Source organism: Calidris pugnax, unplaced genomic scaffold (assembly GCF_001431845.1).
Source record: "Calidris pugnax isolate Ruff unplaced genomic scaffold, ASM143184v1 scaffold470, whole genome shotgun sequence".
Lineage (NCBI taxonomy): Eukaryota > Metazoa > Chordata > Aves > Charadriiformes > Scolopacidae > Calidris > Calidris pugnax.
In genome coordinates, this window is record NW_015092761.1 from 1,053,954 (window position 1) to 1,081,699 (window position 27,746).

The 27,746-nt window shown below is 46.5% G+C and overlaps 1 protein-coding gene across 1 annotated transcript in view; it reads right to left on the minus strand.

Moving 5' to 3' along the window:
- The window catches only part of SHISA6 (shisa family member 6), a 285,033-nt gene that overhangs the window by 198,502 nt on the left and 58,785 nt on the right, over positions 1–27,746 (minus strand). The window contains exon 4 of the mRNA XM_014962652.1: positions 15,963–16,058. Coding sequence (XP_014818138.1) covers positions 15,963–16,058 — 96 coding nt within the window. The remainder of the gene's footprint in view (positions 1–15,962; positions 16,059–27,746) is intronic.

Here is a 27,746-nt window from a genome sequence, read left to right on the forward strand (position 1 = left end):
GTAAAAATCCACTCTGTCATGATTGCTGTGACTGCCATCCCCAGTACAGTGTCTCTTGTGCAGTTCCGCCTAAATATTTCAAGGTACTTCCGTCTTATCTACATATGAAAAAGAAGCCAGCAGCTCTGAAAGGTTTCCTTAGAAAATTCAGCGGCAGCTATCTATTTTGTTTTCACTTGCTCTATACAAATCCTTATTCATAGCTACGGGGTGAAAGCTCTGTAATGAGCACGATCATGACAGCGTACAATACCCTCAACAACAGGAGGAAGAGCTCTCTTCCGTCGCAGGGTGGAGGGACATGATGGCCATGGACATGTTGTCCCAGTGGCTCTCTGCCACGTGCTGGCTGTGGCTGTCCCCATCCCTCATGCTCTGTGTCACTGCTGCTTGCACGTGAAGAATTTCAACAGACTGCCAGACACTTCAGGGATCTTGAGAATTACAGAATCACAGAATCCCAGACTGGTAAGGACCAGAAGGGACCTCTGGAGATTATCTCGTCCGACCCCCTGCCGGAAGAGGGTCACCCAGAGCAGGTTGCACAGGGAAAGTGTCCAGGTGGGGTTTTAACATCTCCAGAGATAGAGACCACCACCTGTCTGGGCAGCCTCTTCCAGGGCTCTGGCACCCTCACAGGAAAGAAGCTCCTCCTCAGGGTTAGATGGGACTTCTTATGTTCAAGTTTGTGCCCGCTCCCTCTTGTCCTGTCACTGGGCACCACTGAAAAAAGACTGGTCCCATCCTCCTGACACACAGCCTTCAAGTATTTATAAGCACTGATCAGATCCCTCCTCAGCCTTCTCTTCTCCAGACTAAAAAGACCCAAGTCCCTCAGCCTTTCCTCATCAGAGAGATGTTCTGTTCCCCTCATCATCTTTGTAGACCTTTGCTGTACCGTCTCCAGCAGTTCCCTGTCCTTATGGAGCTGGGGAGCCCAGAACTGGACACAGTGCTCCAGATGGGGCCCCACAAGGGCAGAGCAGAGGGGCAGGACGACCTCCCTCAACTTGATGGCCATGCTCTTCTTGATGCACCCCAGGATGCCATTGGCCTTCTTGGCCACAAGGGCCCATTGCTGGCTCATGGTCAATCTGTTGTCCACCAGGACTCCCAGGCCTTAATAAATAAGAACTTATTTTAAAAAAATCTTAATAAAGAAGAAATAAGATCTGAAGCTCAACATCTTCCAGAAGGCTTCTTTTATAACTGGAGGAATGGCAGGGAATTCTGTGAATGGATGACACAAAGTGTGCCCATACATCTGTCTGCACTGCACTTGAGAGAGGCTGCAGGGCAGCCCAGAGACCTCACCAGAAGCAGGAAGAGCCACCAGAACATGGCACATGATTATTTTGCACAACCTCTTCCTATCACTCACCAAAAGACAAGTCAAATCTAATGGTACCTGACATGGGATGTTGCACTGATGAGCCCATGGAGGATGCTTCAGCATCAGTGAGATATGGGGTCACTGGGCTGTGTGTGTGTTTAGGTGGCAGAGGCTGTGTCAGGATGAGGCACATAACACAGGAAGAGGTTGGAACCTGCCAAGGTGCTGACAGGACCTGTCTCACTCCCTGCTTCGCTGTTGGAGGGCAGGGATGGCACACTGTGGGTACTGAAGCACAGAATCCTCATGGTTGGAAAGGACCTCTGAGATCACCGAGTCCAACCATACTCACACAAAAGACCCCCACAATCTCGGCCACTAGAGCATGCCCTGAAGTGCCACATCTCACTGTGCCCACAGTAAGATATTTAATTTGCAGTAGGCAGGGGTCAGAGGGCTTAAACCTTTGAGAGAGAGATAAACAACATGGGTGGTGCCAGACAAAATCCTGTGGCTTCATGGGTTCAAACGCATGGGTCCTTTTGGGCTGCTCTCTTGGGTGGCCCTGGAGGGTGGGTCATGCATTCATCTTCTCCTGCATGGCTCAGGCTCATTTGCTTGCTGACTTTGTGCCAGCACTGTACTTGCACTGTACTTCTGCAGCTCAAGCCCACTCTCTCTGACCTGGAGCCTGCAGGAAGCAAAACACCTCCGTACCAAGCCACGGGGGCTACCAACATCCAACCAAGAGCTGACACTGGGGTCAGCTCAAGACGCACAGAGGATCCGTGCTTTGCTCAGGGTCAGTTTCCATGCAGCAGCCAGAAGCACTTAGGAGGTCAAAACTCCTGCCTCATTTGGGGAGTGGGACAAAGCTGGATGTTTCCCAGGCTGTGTGAACCTCAGCCAGGATCCGGAGCTGCAAGCAACTCGAGGAACCCCGAGAAGAAATGTTGAGGTGTCACCAAGCACAGCATCAAAGCTGTGTCCCCTGGCCAGAGCCCAGAGGCCACAGTGAGGGTCAGCTGTGGCCCCCACCTCATGTCATCTGCAAACGTGCCACTGTGAGCTGACTTTTCAGTTGTGACCCAACTTCTTCCCCTGTGGCTGCTGATCAGTTCTCGCTCCCCTTAGTTGGAGTGTCCTATTTTTCACTCAGGTCACGCCAAACTGGAATGAATTGAGGGTATTTTTGGTACTCTGCTGGTACACGGTATAAACTGTTCTACAAGGCCAAACCCTGCCCCGGAGACTTACGGGACAGCGTGAACTCAAGGAGGTTTCCTCCAGTTCCAAGGAAGAAACCTAAACGTTTGTATTCCTTCCATCACTCCTCTTCTAACACTCCCTTTGCCTCTCTCCCTCACCACAGAAGTACCACGACCTGTGTTTTGTGTCCTGGACGCTCTTTATCTCAGCAGCACCTTGTGACAGTGAAAGCCACAGGCCGATACTCACACTGCGTCAAAAAGCACTTCTTGCTCCCTGTTCTGAATTCAGGCTTTTTTAATTCAATGCCTCTCAGTTGCTACACAGAGAGGACACATGCCACTCACCAAACTGCCTTCTCTGTCCCAAATCTACTTTACAAACTTCAATCTGCAGCTCCCTCCAAGCACAGAAACTTTGTCAGGCACTTTTAAGGTCTTTATTCATATTATACCTCCCAATACCAACCTCAGGTTATTCTCATCACCTATATTTGAACTGGTTCTATTTTTAGTTCCCTGGTTTAAAATGAATATGAGGACATGCTTTTTATAGCCTGTACGCTCTTGGTATCTGAGCATATCTTAAATTAATAACAATAACATACACTTTGGAATAAAGCTTGTGTTACATTTTAAACAATTGAGGCAGGGTGATGACATAAAAAGAACAGATAAGAGTATAGTACCTTCATAAAATTTTGAAGGGCTATGTTTCCAAAGAGAGAGCTGTGAGTTGTGTGCACAGACATGGCCCCACATTAAGAGCAGATCTGCTCAGAAATATGATTGTGTAGGCTGGGGGTTTTTACTCAGCAGATCTGCATCTCGCTGTCTGCACTAACATTTTTCTTATCGTGGCTGGGAAGGCGAGCCCTTGAGCTCAATCTGCCTCAGTCATTGATCACAGAATCTGAGGAAACTCCCACGAGCAAAATCCGGTTTGACTCCTACAGCCAGGGATCGATTTTCAGCCTGACCAGTAAATTCCTTTTTGTTCACATTATAAGCACATTTCTTCCAGGAACATCCGCTACATTTTTTTTTTCTTTTTTCTTTTCTTCTTTTTTTTAAACAAAAAAGGAGGCTGTAACACGTGTTTAATTTTTTCCTTGTTCAGAGGGGGAAATGCATGCTGGGAAAGCAAATCTACCATTCTCTCAAGGGGCAGCTGTGCCACAGCAGTTTGGTATGGTCTGCATTGGCATACATATGTTTATTTTCTGCAGCAGATCCAAGCCAGTGCCATTGAAATCAATTAAAAAATGCCAGTCATTGACAGAAAGTGGGCTTGGAATCATCTCTTTAGTTGAGGAACTAGGCTGCTGTCCAGAAACTGTATGTCAGCTATATGAATTACTGGCAAAAACCCAGTTCCTCTGTTCATTCACTTGATTCTAGGACTATCCAAGAGTCAGAAAAACAGTCATGAAGAGATTTGTTCCTGCTTGAAGGCTTCCTGCTCCATGCATCTTCTTGCTACAGGCATTTTCTCATCTTTTTCCTGCAGCTGAAATGCTGCCTGCTGTTCTACAGCCATTAATTTAGAAGAACACTCAGTGAAAAAGAGGTGCTTCTTGCTTTTCACCTGTCAGACAAAAAAATCACAGGTTCAATCTAACCACCAGTCTCAGAAACTGCCACAGATCTGGGTTCTGGCAGCTTTACTCCATGAGAGCACCAGCAGCAGCCTCGAGGCACTGCATGGAAATGATGCCTTCATCCAGGAAAATCTAGGGAGAAATCATCGTGACTGCCTTTATATAAGGAAATAAGGGCACAGTGCTACGATAAGTGACTGTGGGCATCTGTTCCTGGGAGAGTGATGGCCATTGCATGAGGGACTGCAGGACCCTGGGGAGTTTTAAAGCCACTACATGCAGAGCGTGGGTGACAGATTGGGTTTACTCCAGTTCTGAGGAGAAACAGAGATGCTGTCAGAAAAGAAACAACTGTCCTAGAAACAGTCAGGAGCTGAGCAACGAGAAGGAGCTCAGCCTTCTAAAAGGGGTGCTTTCTGGCACAGCTGCTGTGGGACTCAGTGCAACCCCTCCTCTCCCATCCAATGTCTCTGATCAGCACCATGAGTATCATCAACAGATGACAACATTTAGGGCACTTGCTGGGACCCTAAAAGTGAGGCAGGAGGAGGAGTGCAAGGGCTTACTTTGGAAAGTCCAAGCAAGAATAAAGTGCTCTACTCATCCTTCAGTCCATAGCCCTCCCCCACTTTCCAACAAAATCTGCTCTGCTGTTAGGGTTTCTTGGAGAATCTGCTGGCCCTACCATCTCCTGAGAACCTCCAGGTAACAAGTCATCTCCATCTTCAGGAAAATGAGAGATGAGGGCTGCCCATTCCTTCTCCTCAAGTCCTGAGAGGACTGTGTCACTTGAACTCAACTGCCTACCCTCTGCTGCGGTAGCAGAAGCGATTCCTGCCACAGGGGACTGCAAACTCATTTCAGCCTCAAAGCAGTTATGAAGGACAATGTAGTGCAGTTGCTCTGCTCATCTCTTCCCTGATCCTTGGGAACCTTGCACTCCCTGTTCACGGAAACAGGAGCAAATTTTGCACTGCGCAGACTTCCCTCACCTGTAAGAAACGGTATGCTACATCCATAACCTAAACTCAATCACAGCAATGTCACTCTGGCAGGTGGGAAACTGCTGAGCTCTGCCTCCCCCTGAGCGCACAAAGAGTAACTCCACAGTTGGAAATATCCTCCAATTAAAGCAAGACCTTTCCCACATGTGCCAGAGAGAAACTGCTCCTCCTCTGGAGCAAAAAAATAGGCTTCTGGTTTCTAATACCTGGGCTTAACTTTGCAAACTTCTTAGTGCTTCCTTCAGCTTCTGCTGTGCCCATTATGAAAGCAGAAACATATAAAAGTATGTTTGAGTGTTGTGTCTCCCACAAGCCCAGGGCTACCAGCAGTGCCCTTTCCATCCTGGCAACGTGATGAAGAACAGAAGCAGGACAATAGTCATCCCAGTCCTGCTGGTGACATCCGCCTGTGGCATCAGGATGGATGAAATATGCAGGTTCTTTCCACCGAATAGAGAGGATTTTGGTGCCCAGCAGAAAGTACAAGCCTGACTTGAAGCCAGAGAGGGTAGGAATCATCTGGCTTCACTATAGACCTCTACAGTGTCCTTGCAGCCCCATGAATGGAAGATTAACGGCTCACTGACAAATGTCACTAGCATTAGTCACTATGAGACAATCTAAACGGAAGGATGTTCTCAGCCTGGAGGATTTGCCCTGTCCTGGCATGGTAAAGGAGCTCTTCTTGGATCCAACTGCAGCTGATATGAAAAGGATGAGAACATCTACATTTTCTGTCTCTGAACCAGCAGAGCAATCTGCTAACAGCAGCAGGCCTTACACAACAGCAGATTACAGTTCAGCTGAACTTCTGTTAGTTCAGCTAAGGCTAGATTAAGCGCCCAACACACTAAAAGTCACAGACTTTGCGCTAAGGCAAAGAGAAATTTATTATCCTTTTGAATGCAAAACAACTGCAGTAGGAAAGCCCTTATTCAGCTGTTTCACCATGCACCTCTTCGAGCATGGGCACCATAGAATCATAGAATCATAGAATGGTTTGGGTTGGAAGGGACCTCAAAGATCATCGAGTTCCAACCCCCCTGCCCTGGGCAGGGACACCTCCACTAGAGCAGGTTGTTCAAGGCCACATCCAGCCTGGCCTTTGAACACTTCCAGGGATGGGGCATCCACAACTTCCCTGGGCAACCTGTTCCAGTGTCTCACCACCCTCAGAGTAAAAAATTTCTTCCTGACACCTAATCAGATATTAGATCAGACCTGCAACAAAGTCATGGCAGTATTAAACAAAACTGACTAAGGAATAATGTGAAGAATTCCTCCAGCTGAGGAACAGAACATGAGCTAAATGACTAGACAACCACAGCTATGTAAAAGTAAGACCTTACAACTAAGTGATGTTGTGAACTGTGAACTTAAGCGTTCCTACTTCAACAGATATTCAGCTACTGCACACCTGTAAATCAAATACAAGATGGAATATGACATCTGGGGAATGTCTCCCCCTAGGTTGTCCCCATCCAGGAATGATGGTTCCCATCTTCAACCTGTGACACATTACTGTAATATAAACCAGTCACTGCCAGGGGCTCACATGCTGTCAAGAGATGGAGACTAATCTGTTTCAAAAAGTAGAAAAAATAAATCACAAAATCATAGAACAGTTTGAGTTGGAAGGGACTCTATCTCCTGCCTACCCTGAGCCCTGAGCTCATACCCTGAGCTATGACTACCCTCATCATAGAATCACAGAATAGTTTGGGGTGGAAGGGAACTTAAAGCCCCCCAGTGCCACCCCCTGCTCTGGGCAGGGACACCTCCCACCACACCAGGTTGCTCCAAGCCCCCTCCAACCTGGCCTTGAACCCCTCCAGGGATGGGGCAGCCACAGCTTCTCTGGGCAACCTGGGCCAGGCTCTCACCACCCTCAGAGTGAAAAACTTCTTCCTGAGATCTCATCTTAATCTCCCCTCTTTGAGTTTAGACCCATTCCCTCTCATCCTATGGCTTTCCTCCTGTTCAGGAGTCCCTCCTCAGCTTTTCTGTAGGCTCCCTTTTGGTACTGGAAAGCCAGTAAGTTCAAGTCTGTCTCTCGAGGACTATCCACAATTACTTTTGTGACATTTTTTATATTAACCTCCTACAATAGTCCACAGTTTTATACTGACTATTAAAAGATAAACTGAAGCTCCTAAAACCAAATAATTTCCCTATGAGCGAGTACCGTATCTAGAAAGTAAATCTGGAAAGCAAACCTGGGGCCTGTGTCTCCAAAGACACTTCTCTGACAATGAGCCAACGTCCCTCCCAAGGAACATTAGAAGATAAGCTGTCTCTAACATACTAGTTTTGCTATCACAGTAGATTTTTGGGCCTGCCCAAGCTCTCCGTCTGCCAAACTCTGATCATGGGATTTGATTGTCCTGGTGAGATCACAGACGCTTCAGAGCTACAGATCCCTCTGCAAAGTTCCCTATCTGCACCCAGGAATCTCTGATTTTTTTCACAGTATTTGAATTTTTTATTTATAATCTGCAAACACAATTAAGCCTGAATACTGACCTGCTAAAGAAACAGTACGCCAGCTCTAAGGGTGATTCTCAATTTCAGTTAAAATCTCTGTTTGGGGAGATTACCAGCCTGAGATGGTGTACCTTAGTGACACTGTAGCAGGAAACCATAAGGTTTTTTTGATACATCAGTTCTTGATAATAAATATAGAAAAAGAAATTCTTCAAAGAGAAGTCTGCAGCATGCAGCTGAAGCTCCCTGTTTCATAGATAGCTGGGCTGTAACTGCCAGCTTTTCACCAGCCTTCTGCTCAGTTTCCAAAGGTCTCTGCCAAAACATCATGGAGAGTTGACAGACTCTCTGTGAAAGGGCATCCAGTTATAGGCAGGGCTTTTTTCTTCTCCTCTCAGCTATTGTAATTTATTTTGATATACTGTCAACACACAGCAGAAAGAAGATAAATGCATTCTAGAGGGATGGACTATTGAAAACCATCCACGGAAACTCAGCAGAATGCTGGATGCGATGGAGTTTGTAGGACAAGGAAGTGGGCAGCAAAACAATTCATAGAGAACAAGTTGAGCGATAACTTCTGTGATTTGCATTGACATGGAAATATAACGTCCTCAGCGGCGGTAGTGGTGAAGGCTAGTCCCAAATTCCTGTGGGTGCCCAGGTCTGTACAGGGGACCACATCCTGAAGTCAAAAGCCAGAGATCCCCCAGGGACCACATCCTGAAGTCAAAAACCAGAGATGCCTCATGACCTTTTGCAAAGTGCCAGGGGCAAGTTCAGCTCCAATATTGCACGTTTCAGTACTAGTTGCCAAAACCCATTGCTAATCCCAGCCTGAATGTACACACAGAAAGGCACAGGGTGAGGTGGTCTTTCCCTGGCTCAAACACAAGATTCTGGGTTTAACTTTCCCTCAGTGAGAAAGAAGATGAAACCCAAACTGGTTGGCACCCTCTCTTCCTTAGTCCAGGAAGCATGTTTGATCAGGTCAAGTTAAAAATGCCATCAATTGGCTGAGGTGGTGACTGGTGTGATCACCAACTGATAAGAAGTGCCTCTTCACAGGAAACAGTGATGCTGCCCGCAGGAGATGCTTGCTGTCATGCTGCAGGAACCCATCTAATACCTGGCTACTGAGCAGCTGTGGGCTTCACCCACAGGAAGCTGAATCTCCTGGCTTATCAGCGATCGATGTGCTCCCTGCCCTGCTTGTGGGCAGTTTTCTGCTGTTCCCTTAATAAGCCTGAGGAAGGCTCTCAGATAAGCTGCCAACCCTCCTTCTGCTCATTGCTCATCATGTGGGACACGGTCAGAAAGCCACCTTCCAAAACAGGTTGTGCTTTAAGCCAGGTTTGTGGCCAGTTTGTCTGAAATGGGCATGAACCCATCACCTGAGTCATTTTAACGTACTTTGTAGAAGGTGGCCCCCCGGACAGATGTGGGTTTTCTCATGTTGTCCCATTTGTTGCCTACAGCAGTGGGACACTGCACAACAACTGCAGGCATCAGTATGGTTTCCAAGACTTCCCACTCTCCTCCCACCCAGCCATGCAGAGGGCTATAAAATTTAAAAAAAAAAAAAAAAAAAAAAAAAGCCATCCAGACTCTGCTGAGAAATGGACGGTCGCGTCTGAAGTCGATTAAATAATTCAGAGCGGATTGAAATGCCCTATTGCGTAATGGAATCTTTCTGCAAAGCCGTGACGCAGTTTCCACATCCCAATGATCCTATTTTCAAGTCAATACAATTAAGTGTCAGAATATGCAATAGTTGAAATTAATCTGGAATCAGAATGCAGGAGATCTTTAGCACACACACTGCAAGACACCATCAAAATCATTAGATATTACCCAGGGTGAACATAAAACGATTCATTGGGATGCAGCGGGCTCTGCCTTGACATCCCTCCATTGATAGGAAACATCAAACAAGTGTTTAATGACAAAGAGGACTCAACATACCTAACCCCCAATTTTTGCATAATCTATTCACGGCGTGTTACAGATGCAGGTATGAAAAAAAAAAAATGACCCTTAAACTTCACTCTTTCGCTGTATTAATGAGTCTACTGCAAGCGTGGATTACTAATGACAGGGGGAAGCAGTAAATTCCGTCTTGGAGCTGATTCACAGTGTGTTTTGTAGCTGAGCTGGGCCAATGCTGGTTGCAGCAGATGTAATCCAAGACCCCAAAATAACAAATTAAGGGTGTGAACCAGCACTTTGGGAAAGAAACTGGAACACCAGGCTGACTGAGAGCCCAGCGACAGGGAACCAGCCACGACAGCAGGGAACCAGGGCAGCGCTGGAGAGAGGAACCAGAATCCTCAAACTGCTAATGAGGACTAAATTAATAAATCTTTTTCCTCCCATTCATCCCTGGATCATATTTACATGCCAACGGGCCATGCCAACCAGTAAAGCTGCTGGTTCCTGAGGTGATGCTGGTGAAAGGGGCTCAGTTTGGGGTCTACCGAAGGAGCAGTGGTGTGTGTAGAAGGGGGAAGCGTACAAAGTGTGTACGAGGGGAGGAAGAGGTGTCAGCCAGTGCGAGCACCCCGTCCCCTTTTAACACATGGTAGTACCACGTTTAGTCTGTTATGCAAAGCCTGCAGCACGCTGAGAATTATAAACCCACTGAGGTGTCTGCATGAAGATTAGTTTGTGTACAGAGATGTCATTTATAAAATACAGAGCCTGTCACAGGTTTTTGGCAGAAAAGCCAAAGAAGGTGGGAAGAATTTGCAAATGAGGGAACACAATGGATGGGTAGATCAAGACATTTCAGGAAGGAAATTCTTGCATTCTCGTACTGACACGGGATGTCCCACAGCCCTGTCGTCATCGTCAAGGTTTCCTAAGAGTCACACAAGCACAAACTTGGCAGTGCTGTCTTGGGCAAGCACAGACTTAGTCATGAGTCATTTACTTTATGCTTCCTCTCTCCCTACAGAGCTAACACATCACCTTCCAGTGGGAGCAGCAGAGACATGGTGCTGGGAAAGCTCTGGAGCTCGCAGGGGAGAAAAAGCTGGGAAAGTGGAGCTGCTGGGCCACCTCAGCTGGTGAGACACCAAAACAGCTCAGGAAGAGCTTGGTTGCTAAGGATGATCTAGAGCTGCATTTGTCCTCTTTCATCTTTGCTTTTGTATGAGGTTTTCCTATAAACAAGCACAAATGTTAAACTGTCAGATAAAGCAAGTGGTTGCTTTACTCTTGAAATTTGTCTTGCAGTAAGCCTGAGTGACCCTATTGACTAAGACCCCCCATCTCCAGGTACCAGCCCACGGGGTGACTGGGGGAGCACAATGCTCTCCCCAGAGGGGTCTGAATCTCCTGGAGGCTGCAGAGCACTGCCAACGAGGTGAAGGTCTGGCCATGGACTTGGAGAAGGTGCCAGTGATGAGGCAGCTCCCACTGACAGACAACCAAGTGGGAAGGAGCCGTGAGAGTGAGCTGCTCCCTCAAGTCTGTCACCTGCCTCCCATCCTGATGTTACCTTCTCTCCTCTCACTCTCACAAACCCCTGCAGCTCCCAAAACTCCAGCCCATGCACTGGCACCTTGGGATATATGGTCTGTCTGTCCTCAAAACAACTCATGCACACGCACATGGTCCGGGAGAGAAAGGTGGTCATTTTCTAAGGTAGGACTAGATCAAGAACAATTTGCTCCTTTTGAATATGCACACACACACACACACACAAAATAAATATGATTTGAGGGAGGCATTGTCAAATGTGAAAAACAAGAAGTCCGCAGCAGCTGACCTCTGGCTTTCCCCTCTGCCTGTTGAGCATCATTTCAGGGAGTGGGATACTTATCAGGAGATGACAAAGGGAGAGGCTGTATCTGGGGAGAGGGATGTCCAGTTGGGTGTAAGGTCCTGTTAAAGGACTTGTACCACAGTCCTACACACCAGGCTGAACCAAAGCCAGCTCCAGGTGGAGAGCTGTACCTCACTTGAAGGTCTGTACCATCAAAAGAGCACCCTGAGCCACTCTGCAGATGCATGAGGTACAGCCCTACTGCAAGGCAGTGAAGATAGAGGAGCAGGCAGGCAAATCCCACATTCAAGCTGTAAATCGTGCCACATCTGCACCAAATATCACAAGATATAACGTGGGTAGCTTTTGTGGCTCAGTCACAAGGCTGGCTCCTTGACACCACTGTCGTTTTCACGTTGCCCACACGGCAGGATGCTGGTGCAGCTCCGCAGAGATGCCAGCAGAAATGTAGTCAGGCTTTAACAGCCTCATCACACTGACTTGGATACTTGGGTTGGTTTTTTTTCCCTGCCTACTGACACTGCTGGAGAACATCCCAGGTGCAAATTTTAGTGGGATGCTTGAAGAAAAGAGACTCCTGCAGATGCCCTGACTCAGAGCATATCTCCCAGTGAACTCAGAACAGTAAAGATTTGCAGCCTTGAACCAGAATTGAGAGATTCCATTTCTGAGGGTGTTATTGGACAGGTTGTGAGGACACCTGGCTCTTCCTGAGTTTTCCAAGCACGCTTTTCAAGTTGCAGCCCTACCTCTGCACCTCCTCAAGGACCTGGCATAAAATTACAAGAAACTTGCAGGTCATAGAAAAAGTCCTGGTTTTCCCCATGAGATGACCCATGCATCAGTCTAAAATCCCACATTCCTCCTGCCTCACTGTTTCCTGACCTCTAGCGCTCAGTTCAACTCGGAAATTATGCTTTTCTAGCAGAAAAAAATCTCTATTTTTAATACTGTTGCAGAGTTACCAGACAAACAAAGAAGTTGTTTAGTGATGAAGTGAGCTTATTGTCTGCTCCACAGAATTTCTACAAAGAACCCAATTCCATTCCCAAACTAGTTTTAAGGTCTGAGGCTGGTAGTAAAAAAATTAAAAAATAAATAAAAGATCACATTTTAACCTGAACATTCAACAGTCATGATCTGGAGTAGTTAATCTGGGGTGAATTTACTGCTCTTCAAGACTCATTTACTCACATTGGGTGCTCGCTCTGTGTTCCCACCCCAACCTGTGTGACTGAGCAGAGCTCTGCAGAGCCCTGGCAGGACAGCCCACCTTAGGGCAGCCTCAACATGGGACATCTGAGAGCAGCAAGATGCTCGGAGAGAGAACAAGATGGAAGAAGCTGTTTTTCAAATGAGGTTAGTGCACAGAGGGATGAGATAGCTCCTGTCTTCAGTGCTCCTGTTTGTTTCACTGGACTCTCATAGCAGCTGCCACAGCGACTGGAGCAACAGCATCCATTCTGAGACAAGTGCAGGCAGGACTCATCTGCCTTCTTCTGATGGCTAGAAGACCTGACCCCCCTGTCTGTCTCTTATTGGAAGGAGGTGCCTCATCCCCATCCAGTGACGACTCATTTAGAGGTGCTGGTGTCTCCCAGGTGTCCCTACATGGAACTGAAGGCTACTACCTCAGAAGAAAATGCCTGATTTCTAGCTGCCTAACATTAGATGAGACCAGCCCTGCACTGTGTCTCCCCATGGAGAATCTCTGTGGCCTAAAGACCTTGGATTCATTCCTGGATCATCTTGACAGACCTTCAGTGAAGTCTTTTACCATGGTTTGAAGAACACACTATGCAGTGATTTTATAGACTTAAATGCCAGGCAGTGATATATTGCCCAATGGAGTGTCATATAAGAATCATAAATCACAATCTTGCAGGAGCCTATGGATGTTAGACATGTGAATATGCTGATTTGGTATCCGTGGTAGTTTGGCATGTCTCACATCTTTGTCTTTTGCCCAAAATAGATTAGCTCTTAAATATTACTCAGCACTTGGAGTCCTGCCACAACACAGAAGACAGTGGAGAAAACACCAAAAATGTGTCCCCCAGTGCAAAGAAATATTGAGATAAACTTCATGGGCTTTGTTCAGTCTAAAAGCAAACCCCTTGTCCGTGGTGGTGGTACAACAAGGCAGAGCGAGGTTATTTGGCTGGCGGTAGTTGAGGGGGAGATTTTAACACGTGCACTTGAACTGAAATCTGAGCACAAAACTGCTCAGCTGAGGTGGGGACTGTCACCCTTGCTGGAGCACTTCTCTCTCCTGTCTACATGTCCAACTGGGTTCCCAGTTCAAACTGAACACAGGAAATCTTCTATCATGCAATAATTCCAGAAAAAACCAAATGATATAGGGCACAATCCTAATGAAAGCACCCCTAAGGTATTTGTTACAGCTGAAGTCCCTGCTTTCACAGCACAAATAGGCAACAAAATCATGTCGCAGACAAAGACAAATCTAGGCATTTGCAGAAGCAAAGAGGGCGGTTTGCCTGGAGAATGCATGGAGGTGTCAATCACTCGCACCAGCCAGAAGTGGGAGAGTGAATTTACCACAAAGAAGTTAGACATTAACATTATGGTACTGTTCAAATAACATTTAAATTTACAGGTAGTTGAAAAGTAAATTCAAAGGCAAATCCATTCTTTTATGTCCATAGACAACCAAGATAGTTGGATTTCTTCAGATAATAAAAGCCTTTTATCCACTTTGGAAAGCACCACACTATCTGATGGCTGTTGGAAGAGGTGGTACATGAACAGTCTGGACTCCCACTGCCCATTCTCCCACCTTCCCAGGGATAGGAAATGTGCTCTGTGGGGCTTCCAGCAAAGCCAGTGGGAAAGGCGTGAAAATCACCAGCCCATTTTCAGAAGAACAGAGCCCCTGAGACTTTTCAGCTAAAGAAAAGCAGATTTTATTCTTATCCGGGAAGGAACTGGGAAATGTGTATTGTACAGAAAACTGCTTGGAGGTAACTCAAATGTCTGAGACAAAGAGGCAGGTTTTAGGGCCCTGCCCGAGGCTGTCCATGTCCTTGATGAAGGCTACCAGGACACACCACTCTGTAGACCAGGCCTCTACTGGGGCACACTCTCCATCTCACCCTAAATATACTGTCAGGCCTGATGTGATATGACATGACTGCAAAACTCCTTCTGGAGGGGGAGGGGAAAGGGAGACCTTGTGTGAAATGCCATCCACGGGTCCTTCCTTGAACCATTTCAGTTCCCAGCCCACCTGAAGGTCCGTGGTGGTTTTCTCTGCTTTCCTCCAGAGGTGCAGTGCCTGGAATTGCCGGGTATTGTATTACAAGTCCCACGGGTGCTGCCTCAGCCTCAGTAAACTTTATTTAAGCACACACAGACATACACAGACAATATACATATATTTGTTTCTTCTCTGACAGTTCTACAGGACCAACACTGCTTTGGATGACACTCGTGGAGAATTTGAAAAAGTGCAGGAAAAGTACGAAAAAAAAAAAAATAATAAAGGTCTTTTAATAATTTGTGAGTCACGGTCATCCACAGAAACAACACAGGTGAGTTCCACCAGGTGAGCACATGGACACATCTCCACATACAGTACATTGTGGCTATATAGGTATCTCCACATACATTGCGTCTATAGGAATGTACAGCAGTCTCAGACGTCAGGAGGACACAAAACCAGACGAGCACTGGCATGGCTCCCCGTGTGGCACCCACCGCCAGCGCGGCTCGCCCAGGGCGTGGGTCCCAACAGAAAGATGCTCCAAACACAAGTCTCACCGTACGCTATAAAAAACTCACCAAACAGGCAACAGCGTCATAAAACAAACATTCACCTGGGGTTTTGGTGACCTGCTACCGTGAGTCAGATCTCACAGCTTTTGTGTCACCACAACTCCTGGGATATACGGTTACTTATCTAATATAGCTACAACTGTGTCTCAACATATATTTTATATACAGTACATATACACAGAACGTACACAGAGCAGTATATGTATATTTTCGTGTTTTCATGTTTGTACATTATATCACATTATATGAACACATAAAATATATGTTTTCGGACCTAAAAAGAAATAATTTTATAAAATATTCATAATACCCACCCCCCCAAAAAAAAGCCCAGAAGTCAAACAAAAGAAATCCATAAACACACTCTTGCAGCATTACCTGCCTGCCCGGGGACAGCGTTACGCTCCCTCCCTGCCCCTTTAGAAGTACAGCAGCACAATGGTGGTTCGTGACCATGCACCCAGGAACACACAAAGCAGTATAAAATGTTGAACTGCAAAGTCAGAGCGGAGCCTGGAGCCCGGCTGTCCGACCCTATGCTCTCCCACCGTCTCCCTTGCTAGGATTTAAAAGGTTCTGCCAGGAGCACAGTATTTTACATGCAGCAGTATGTGCTAGACTCAATCTACTGACTGCAGTCCAATACTGTTACCTCATAGCACTTAGAACCCAGCTTCTGCATTATAGCTTTTTTTTTATTTAAAACAATCTTTTTTATTTAGCAAAAAATTGTTTCCACTGTACCCTTCGTGTGTCCTCTTCCTAATGTGACAAACCCGGAGGAGATGAAATTATGAAGATCTGGCCCTCCACTTCGATAAATATCCTTTCCATAGTGACCTGTCAAGGAAAAGAAAACATCAAACCTTAATTCAATGTGCATGTGTATATACACATTTATATGCTACACAGCCCCACTGTCACCCTCATATGAGTACCAAGGACCCACCACATGGTTACATTATTAATGGCAAGCAGAGGCTATAAAGGAAGGTAGTAAATATAAAATGCCCATCCATGAATCATGGTTCCCATCTTCAACCTGTGACCTTTAAGCACTACCACAATATAAACCAGTCACAGCCAGGGACTCACATGCTGCCAAGAGAGGGACACTAATCTGTTTCAAAGAGCAGAGAGAGTAAATCACAGAATCATAGAATGGTTTGGGTTGGAAGGGACCTCAAAGACCATTGAGTTCCAACTGCCCTGCCATGGGCAGGGACACCTCCCACTAGAGCAGGTTGCTCAAAGCCGTTGCTATAGCTGCATCAAAGTCTTACTGCTTTCTTGGCAAAGAATTACAAAGAAGAACAATTGCATATTTTGACAACTGCCAAGGAATGAAGAATCCCCCCGATAGGGGATCCACTAACATGCCAAACCAAACACCCCAGTCTCTGGGAAATCTGACCATCCCTGGCTCAGGTTCAGGTTTGCCAGGAGCAGCACTCCCAAGGACCTGGGCTCACATAAACCTTTAAGACTAAGGAGCTAAAGAAAATCAGAAGCGATGTGGCTTTGATTTTTCTTGATTCCAGCCATACCCCTGAGAGCATTCAGGTCTCCTTGGTAGAGACTTTGCCTCAGCACAAAAGCAAAGGTGCAAATTTCACTCTGGGCCAGGCTGGACCCAAGTCCCCGGTGACAGTAGGATAGCAAACTTTGTTGTTTAGCTTTGATTTGCTCTCGTCCTTGAATGGCATCCCTGGATAGCTTCTAAAGTGCAATAGTCTTCCGCAGAACACTTCGTAGGAGCTTTCTCAGTCCATGACAACAGAGTTCAGGAGACACCCAGCTTTTTAATATTTTAATACATTAAAATAAAGAAAAAAGCCTTCTGCCTCCCTTTTACCATGCAGAGCTCTGAAAGGAGGACACAGATAATTTTTCAGATGCTCTTTATTATCTCATCCCATTTGCATGTTGTTAATTTTTCTATTCCTTTTATTTTAGAAAGAGTCAAAGATAAGATAGTTGAGGGGGGAGGGAAGTAAGGCAGCCTCAGGGGCCAGGGACACCGCTCTTTCCCTGTTAAGTCTCCATGTCCTCTGTGTCTTTCTGCACAAGCCCATGATGCTTCCCTGTTCCTCTGAGGCAAGGTGGCTGGAAGTCCAGCAGGAGAGATGGTCCAGCAGGAGATCTGAGCCAGGAGCTACAGGGAGGGCCAAGAGGGCATTGGGGATGCAGGTGGAAATGCAGCTGGGGGCCATGTCCTGGCTGGTTCCTGTTGCCTCTGACAGATGCTACAGCCCTTTACTATTTTTCAAACACTGAGGCCAAATGCCATTTGTTCTCATACACTTTCAGACTGTCCGTGAGAACTAACAGGAACAGAGACTATGAAATCTCATCAGTTCGCAAACTCTTCTTTTTTTCCTTTTCAGCCAGTCATTCTCACCCCAGTATCACGGTGGCTGCTCCTGATTTCACAGGTCATTACTGCTGTCACCAGAGTCCACCTTACAGATGAATTCACTGATGGAAAGCACCCCCCACCAAGGTATAAACTGTCCCCAAACGTCCCGCAGTTTTGTCCTGCAATGGATCTGAGAAGGCTCCAAACCCCACTCCCTGTTCAGGGAAGACACCAGCAACCATCTGGCCAGAAGAGCCTGGCACAGACTTTGCCATGGCATGAGCATGTTGGAGATCCTCAGAGGAGGCCCACAGATGGCAGGCAGAAGATACTGAGACTTCTGACAAATGTCTATTCCTATCTAATAGAAGAAGCAGCCCACTCCCTTCCCTCACATATTTTTTTCTGGTCAAGGTCAATCAAGTGCTCCTTGTAAACATCTCAAAACACATATAAAGTGTTTCTACAGGTTTCAAAGTGTTAGCAGCAAGACAGTTTTCTTCTTGCACTTACAGTAATGCGAGGTAGTAGCAAAAACCTTCATATTTGGAGGCATCTCAGTTGGCTGAAAAGAGAGTTTCCAGAAAAAAGAGAGAAGGATTTTCTGCTTCCACGGGAAAGATCATGGGATCTTGCTCTCTTCTCTCTTCCTACCTAGCTCTGGCTGCTGTGTTCCTGGACAAGGGTGGCAGACCTTTGCCTCTGAGTCCCTGGAAATACATTCTTGCTTCATGAGATACTTGTTCTTGTCCTGAGAAGCCTGCAGACGTGGTTTGTGGCTGCAACGCCCAATTTGCTTTCTTTCTCTCTATCACTTTTCTAAAATGTGCTGCCTTTTTTCTTTCCAGTAAGCCAATTTTCACTCATATACTGTCAATTTCTGTGCTCTCAGGGCCAGCTGCTCTTGGTGACTGCCACTCTACCAGTGCTATAAATTTGCCATTTTAAACAAGGATAAAAAAACCCACACAAATATGTGCTATTACCTCTAGCTGAAATCAGCTGTTTTTTATATGTCCCTTTGGAGGATCTGTTCAAGAGAGAGATCAAGAAGGGGAAGTGTATATATAAAAAAAAATAAAGCAAATATTTACTGGCAGATTGAAGACTGTTCATCAGCCATTTGCTCTCTGAACCTTCCTCTGCCCCTTCTTATAGTAGTTAAATTAAAACATTCCTGTGTTAACAACCCATTAGCATTTGAACAGGAGTTATGTTTTCCCACAAGAAACTTGAATTTCTCAAGTAGAATGAGTTTTGCCTTTTTTACAGATACATTATAGGATGCTGTGTTTGTTTTATATGCTTTTTTTTTATTCCTGCTGACTTGTGATCATTTCTCTTGGCTTTGCAGTGTAAAAATACTGGTATAAAGCTTTTACTTTTAGAAGCGCCTTGGGGGCTGCTGGTGGGCCAAGCTCAGGTGCTGTTTTCAAAGACACTTTTTCATAATCACTTCTTGACTGAGATGTTTCACGCTGGCATTGAATGGTCCCTTATACCTTGCCAAAATGCATGTGTCCAGTAGCCACAGCAGAGCTAATGAAGATCAAGGGTCAATTTGGCCACGAGCTGAGCAGCTGATGAAGGTGCCTATCCCGTGGGCTAAGAAGGAGCCCCAGAACTCACCCAACGTGTTCACTTTTAATAGGCTGAAGCTGGGTGTTTCCTTCTGCTCTGTGGTGAGGGAGATAAAAATGGCCTAATTCCTTGAAAAACAAGCACAAATGAACTGATTTTCATCTTGTTTCAGAGTTTTGGGATTTTTATTGCCAGTAAACACCCAACCAAACCAACACTGCCATTCCAGACAGAAAGGACCTTTCAGAAACCCTGCAAGGTTCCCTGGAGCCCTTCCCGGTGCTGGGAGCTGCACTGGCCCTTGGCAGGGCTGCCCTCAGGGACAAGGGTGGAGGCACCCAGCTCTTGCAGAACCCCAAGCACACAATAAAATGGAGATCTCTGGGCTAGATGGGCTGTGTGAATGAGGTGGGGGACAGTTTGATGGCTATCTTGTACCTGCCATCTAGATGCATTGTTTCCATTGATCTCCCTCCTCCCCCATAGAATTCATAGAATCATAGGATTATCTGGTTTGGAAGGGACCTTTCAGATCGAGTCCAACCATCAATTGAACACTGCCAACTCCACCACTAACCCATGTCCCTCAGCACCATGTTTACCTGTCTTTTAAATACCTCCAGGGATGGCAATTCCACTACTAATTCCACTACTGGGCAGCCTGTTCCAAGGTTTGACAATCATTTTGGTGTGGAAATTTTCCCTAATAACCAATGTAAACTTTGCATGATGCAACTTGAGGCCATTTCCTCTTGTTCTAACACTTGTCTCCATGTGAGATCAGAGCAAAGCTGCCTTCTGGTGATGCATTGCCCTGGGAGCACACACAAGACATTTCATGGGATGCAGCCACCAGGGAGCTGAAACCCAGGACCCAGAGGCAGCACCAGAGACCTAAAAGAAGTCACATTGAGCAATAGCAGCAGGTCAGTGTAGTGAGAGAGTCAAGGCGGCACTGCTCGGCACACTCATGTCCCCAGGCTCCCAGCATGCACTTTCCCACTTTTATAGCTCCCACTTTGGGTGAAATTAGCTGCCGTCTGCCAGTTTTCCATATCCAGGTGTCCTACCCAGCTAACTCTCTCTGGGGCTGCCTGGTAGCTGTGGAAGATCACCACCAGGGTCATTGTCCGACCACCACCCAGCTGGCCAGCAGAGCAGCTGTGTCCCCTCCTGGCACCTCTGTGTCCCTGTTTGCAGAGCCCAGGGCCATCTCTGAATGAAAAGTGCCAGATTTGGTTACAAGGGAGTCTCACAGCATGCACTGCTTCCAAAGCAAAGCAACCATCATGCTATCTCTTAATACAGTATTTCTCTAAAGCTTTTGCATCTCTATTTCCCATGGTTAGGGTAAAATTTAAAATGTGGCATCCAAGCACTGTGTCTGACTCCCTGGAAGAGGCTTCTCCTGCTCTCTCACTCCCTGTTCCCATTTGCACTCATCCCCCTGTGCTCTAATGCATGTAAACCCTCAGATGCACACAAGCTCACAGGCTTTTTCATTAAAAAAAAAGAACAGGACTCCAGCAAGGCTCTGTGTTACTAAAGCAAATGACAACTAACACTTACACCACTTAAAATTTCCAGAATAAATTGAAACAAGGTGAAACATGACTTTTTTTTTCCCCTCTCCTTTGGTTGTAAGGCACAGCAAAGGCAGAGAGTAGATGAGTGTTTTGCCTGGCACACAATAAAGGCATAATCTTTAGGGCATACAGCTCAGAGAGGGAACATTTCATTACAATGGCATCCTGCATAACACACATATGGAACAAACTCAGTCACAAACAGCAATTACAACCCCAGCTCTGATTTAACAGAATTATTAGAGCTGAACTAAAATGCTGCTATCCACCTCTCGGAAACGTTATTACCGAGCACGGCTTACATCACCCCGAGAAGGGCAGACGGCGACGGAGCTGGACAGCCTTTTGCATGAGACACTCTGGGATTCTGACCTCAATCTTGTCACCAATTTCCTCGGAAAAAAACCCTACACCCAGAGTGGTGTCCCCGTATCCAAACTCATGACATTATTCCTCACAAACCACACTCTCAGACAGATCTTTGTGGGGAAAAAAAGTCCGTTTTAGGAGGGATAAAACCCCCCACAGTCTATCTGCCTCTAATGTGGCTCATTTCTGCAGGAGTGATTCTTTTGGAGCTATTTTACACATATCAACAGACAGAGACAAAGGGCACAAACTGCCAAAAGGGGTGTAAGGTGTTTGCTGAGCACGGGGCAGAGTGTTCTGCATCCCTCTGTCTGTCCTGTCAAACACAATGCACAATGCTCGGCTCCAGACCCAAAGGACAGGAATTCTTGGGGCCAGAGCTGCCCAGGGCAGCCAGCAACTGCACAAACAATCCCTGCTTGGGGGATGCCTAATTGCAGAAATTGGTGGGTGTTAGACGTGGTTGTGGGCTACACCACTGAGGGAAGTGTCTGCAGGCAGGTCAGGCATCTTGGCGTTTTACCACAGCACGGGGTGCAGATTAGCAGAGACTGCAATCATAACAAGGAGCACCCAAGGGACATCACTGAAACATTACCATTTTGCTAAAAAAAAAACCCCAAACCAACAGAAGACAGCTGGCACCTCTCACGCTTGTCAGAATAAAGGCACAGTAAGGGTCACCGCAGTGGGTTTTTTCCTGGTTTAATACCATGGTTCTGGGATCACTGTCTATCCTGAGCATGCAAATGTACCAAAGAAAAAAAAAGGTGGCTGGAAAGAGTTCAGTAGTAATTAGCATGAGCTGTCAGCATAGTGCAGGCAGACATGGACAAGATGTAGTCCAAATCAGTGCAGAGAATAATAGAGTTTTCTATGCCCTACAGATATTCCTTACCTTAAATCACACTGGTGGCCAAGGAGAGCTGAGTTCCACCCACCCTGCCCTAATAATGTGACAACCTACCCATAATTTCACTCCATCTCAAAATAACTGCCTCTTCTTTCTTTATCTCCTTTTTCCTTGTGCTAAGTCTGTGTCAAATCCTTCCCTGTTTCATCCCTCTTGTTCTCCATCCCATGTGACTCCTGACCACAGAGACCCTGCTGAAATGTCCTCTTCTCCCAAGGGAATAATGACAGGACCAGAGGAAATGGTCTGAAGTTGTGGCAGGGAAGGTTTAGATTGGATATTGGGAAGAATTACTTTCCTGAGACGGTGGTCAGGCACTGGAACAGCCTGCCCAGGGAGATGGTTGAGTCACCATCCCTGGAGGTATTAAAGAAACGTGTAGATGTGGCACTTCAGGGCATGCGCTAGTGCCTGAGATTGGGGAGCTTTTTTTTGTGTGTGTGTATGGTTGGACTCGGTGATCTCAGAGGTCCTTTCCAACCGTGAAGATTCAGTGATTCAGTGATTCTGTGAAATCAGCCCCCAAGGGGCCACCTGGCCACAGACCGCTGGACAAATTACAGGCCATGGCTTTCTCCATCTCCTCGCCAGGCTCACTGCCCATGAATGGTCTTCCAGGTCAGGGTCTCTGTGGTCCCCAAGGCTCCTGCAATGTTTCTCAAAGAGAATGGGTGCCTCATCTGAGCAGAGCCAAGCCTTGCCCATCAAAAGTTAGGCAGTTCTGGGTCACTGGGGCTTGCCTGCCCGTCTGGCCTGGGCTTCAGCAAGCCTAAAGCTCTGGCAAAACTGACTGCCCAGTGCATCAAAAAATATGGTAAAAACTTAGGCCAGGATTGCTTCCAAGCTGAGGAGGAACTTCGGGTTCAAAACAGAACAATAGGATCATTCCAACTTGAAAACTGGGAGATCCTTGTTTTTCCTTTTGATGTATTTCCTTTGATTTATTTTATTTTCCTTTTGATTTGACTTCTGCATTATCAGCTTTCAGAGTGCATTTGCATCACATCTTCCAGTCTTCTTTGCAGCCAGGACAGGTAAAAACTTACTATTCACAACTGAATACTGGAGCTCTCAAGTAAAATTATTGGCCAGGAACTGGGGTTTATGGAAAATGACGCATACTGGAAGGCTTCCCACGACATGGCAAGAATGAGGAACAGTTCCCTGGCACGGGGTTTGTGTCTGTCCAGACTCGTAACCTTGCCAAGAATATGCCCACTGGCTGCCCAGCAGACCAAGCCCAATCCAGCACAGTGAGACACCCGAGTCCAGATCATATGCATGTAATTTTCTGGCATTAGAAAAGATGTAGAAAGTGAAGGTAAAAGCTCTGCTGGCTTTCCTCATAAGTGACCGAGGAAACATCTCCTTTTATTAATTAGTTAGCTCTTAACTACAGCAGTTGTCCTGGATTTTGCAACCCCCCTGCAAGCTGTAACGAGCTGTAAGAGGCTGCAGGAAACATCATTCTTAGGTTCTGTTAACTTAAAATAAATGACTATATGAAACTAAAACTGTTAGGACTGTTATGCTAGAGGGTCTCCCCAGCAACATGTTATTGGGCATGGGAAAAATACAGTGATGAGTTCATATTTTACTGAGATGTCTAAATAAAAACAGTTTCAAAGAGAGAGGATTAAATTGATAGGAAAATGAAGTACAAAACCTTTCCAAGGCTCCAAATGCATGTGCAAGTACCTGATTTGTGCAGGAAACAGCTCTGCTCCCACGGGCTGCTCCTCATCAACATACAGCTCCACCAACTTACACACACACGTCCTGAAGCTCCACAAAGAGCAAACATTTAAGCCCCTGAAAGCCAAGAGAGGACATTCCTCTCCTCTGCAGTGCAGCAAGGGAAGAGAACCTGTGGATGCAGTCAGGGACCAGGGGCTCACACAAACAGGCTTCCCAGATTACTGTACCCTCCATTCCCCATGATGAAGCTGTTCCCCTTTGCAAGGAAGGAAAGAAGGAAGGGCTGAGGACATAAGAATCCCTTTTCATCATAGAATAGAATCATGGAATCGTTGTGGTTGGAAGAGACCTTTAAGCTCAACAAGTCCAACCATTAACCCAGCACTGCATGAGTGCAATCTATAGCAATGCCATCAAGTAAAAACCCGAGAAAGCACAAGCAAATCAAGACTGGATGCTGCCTCTGTAGAAAATCCACCCAGTTGCACTCCTTGCCCAGTGAGTACAAGAAAGCCACTACCAAACCTACAAGAAACCAAACAGTCTTGGAGCTCCCCTTCAAAGGAGTCTCAGATACCTCAAAGCCCAGTGTGAGTAAAAACTGGTTGTTCCCATGGGTATTAGGGGGAGCTGGGTTGTGACACCTCTGCACTTGCCACAGTGACCTTACAGCTCCAACACAGAGCTGCTGTTAGACCAGACCCGAGCTGAGCAGGAGGCACGACCAGCATCCAAGGACATGCCCCCGGGCAGCCACATATCAAGGGGATCCTCGCAGCTTAGGCTGTCAAAAATTAATGACAAATCAACCCTTAATCTTTCTTCCGTGTCCTTAAGCACAACCTATAATTGTACAGCTAGTCATAGCTGTACTATCTGGAGCCCCTCTGCTGTGAGGACAGGCTGAGAGAGTTGGGGGGGTTCAGCCTGGAGAAGAGAAGGCTCCGGGGAGACCTTAGAGCCCCTTCCAGTCCCTCAAGGGGCTCCAGGAGAGATGGGGAGGGACTCTGGATCAGGGAGGGGAGCCATAGGAGGAGGGGGAAGTGGTTAAACTGGAAGAGGGGAGATTGAGATGAGATGTGGGGAAGAAATTGTTTGCTGTGAGGGTGGTGAGAGCCTGGCCCAGGTTGCCCAGAGAAGCTGTGGCTGCCCCATCCCTGGAGGGGTTCAAGGCCAGGTTGGAGGGGGCTTTGTGCCCAGGGTAGGGGGGTTGGCAGTCGATGATCTTTAAGGTCCCTTCCAACTCTAACTATTCTGTGATTCTATGATTGATGACACAGGAACTCATGTTTTCTATGACTCAGGAGGGGAGAGAGTTTCCTTCTGGTGGTTTTTTTTTTTTTTTTTTTTCCTACCAGATCATGAATCACTTGTCCCTAGTACTCACACATTCATGCTTACCATGTAACACACTCCCAGAGAAACAGAGACTGAGGATTTTTTTATCATCCTGCTGAATTCCATAGTAAGGAAACAATTACTGCAGGTTGATTTAAACTATTCTATACAGAGAATATCAGTCACGATTAAACGCTGCAGGCTTTCCCAGTAACGTGTGTACAGCTTTATCTAGTTTAGTGGTTAGCCTGCTCTCCCAGCCCTCGATTTCTCTCCTCTCCAACAAGCACCCAAAGTCATGCCTCTTCCTGCCTGGCAAGCACCTAAACACCAGACTGTGGATTTTCTGGTCCTGGCCAGCTGGGACTGACAGTCCATCCTTTATCCGTGTTGCACCAATAAGTGAGTGTTGACATTATGCAGTGAGTGTCATTGTCCCCAGATCCCTTCATGCTGTGAACCAGGGGAATTTGGTGACACCCAGAAGTTAAACCCCATCCCACCTGAGGAAGGACTGCATCTCTCTCAGGCATGAACCTCTGCTTGTCCCTTGGGAGATGGCTGGTCTTTGGCAATCCTCCCCATTTCCACCTACTCGACAGCAGTTGCTTGGCTGTGACAGAACAGACAGTGGGAGAGGCACCATCATCCAACCAACCACCATCTCCACTGTCTTTCTTTAGCATCATGGACCTGGTGGTGGCTGGTGTAAATGCCTGGCTCTGCTGACTTCTGGGCATTTGCCCTTCAGTGTCTAAGGAGTGTTGCTGTTGCAGCCCAATAAATACGACTTTTGCTATTACCAGGGAAAATCCCCAGGGTTTGCACTGACCTGACAGTGTGGGGTCTGGGCTTGCCTGGACCTGAGCTGCTTTTGGCATGTTTGAGCTGTGATAGTGACACAGCGACTGCCACCTACTCTGGGACCAGCCTGTGGTAAGAGCCTGACAAAGCCAGGTTGCCCCCAGTGACAAATTGATGACCCAACTAGAGAGACATGGGAAGACTGAGCAGAACACCAGAGACACAAGGTGAGTATTAGTTAAGTTTTACATAACTATTTTAATGGCAGAACAAACGAGACTTTCTGTATTAATTTGAACTATTTGCACTAGTACTGTTGTAACTACACCTTGCGTTTTGATTAGTGTGTTAAAGCATTAAATAACTAACAACACACTTCCAGCTCCAAATACGAGGTGAGGTGCCTTTAGCTCTGTAGGATTTTGAGTGTAATGCTGATTCTACAAAGTGTGATCATAAATCTGTTTCCCTCCTCCCAGCACTAATTCGCAGATCAGCATGGAAGAAATTAAAAAGTTTCCAGTCAGAGAAAATGCCAGCTTGGATGTACATAAAGTCTTTTGGTTGACACGTTTAGAGAAACCATCTTAATTAGTTATCTCAGAAATATCTTGGCTGCTTTCCCTGTAACAGGGTTAAATTTCACGGCGCGTGGGTTCTCCCCAGCACTGTGGGGCAAGTAAAGGCTCCATAACCCTCAGAGTTTGCGTTGGTGCAGCACCAAGCACTGAAGTTACTATACCTTCAAGCTTCTTGCAATAAATTGGTGTTATTAGGAAGCCGTAGCTTCAAATAATGCATCTTGTGCTCTCCTTTTGATTGAGGTGACCAACAGAGGTGGCAGAGCTTTCACAGTGAGCCCCAATTGACCTTAGGTAACTTCAGGTACCCCAGGGCACTTCAAGTGACCTGGATGCTGGAACTACTCAGGAGTTAGATATTTCGCTGTGTTAAGATGAAGGGATGAATCTCTGCTTCCTGAGGACAACTCACATGCACTAGTAATTTATGTATAGATTAGAAATAATGGAGGACTGATGGCAACACCTGCAGTGGTGAATAACCAAGGGCTCAAAGAAGAGCTTAGGCATAGCTGTCCTCCTGATTTAGGGTCCCATTCTGACCTGGGACCACTGCTTCTGCAGTGATTATTATTATATATTAATTATTATTATAATTTATTTATTATTAATTATTATTATAATTTATATAATTATTTCTACAATTTTTCACATTCATTCTCTAGAGGGTCTTGGCTTCCTTTCAGTGGCCAGGGTATGAACAAGACAGAAATGGACATTTGCTTGGGTTAGATGAGTGGACAGTGAGGTGGATGGAGAACTGGCTCAATAGCAGAGCTCAGAGGGTTGTGATCAGCAGCACAGAGTCTAGTTGGAGGCCTGTAGCCAGTGGTTTTCCCCAGGGGTCAGTACTGGGTCCAGTTGTGTTCAACATATTCATCAATGACCTGGATGAGGGGACAGAGTTTGCTGATGACACAAAAATGGGAGGGGTTGCTGACATACTAAAAGGCTATGCCACCATCCAGAGAGACATGGACAGGCTGGAGAGTTGGACAGAGAGGAACCTGATGAAATTCAGCAGGGGCAAGTGTAGGGTGCTGCCCCATGGACCAGTACAGGCTGGAGGCTGACCTGCTGGAGAGCAGCTCTGAGGAAAAAGACCTGGGAGTCCTGGTGGACAACAGGTTGACCATGAGCCAGCAATGTGTCCTTGTGGCCAAGAAGGCCAATGGCATCCTGGGGTGCAATAAAAAGAGTGGGCCAGCAGGTTGAGGGACATCATCCTCCCCCTCTACTCTGCCCTGGTGAGGTCTCATCTGGAGTACTGTGTCCAGTTCTGGGCCCCGCAGTTCAAGA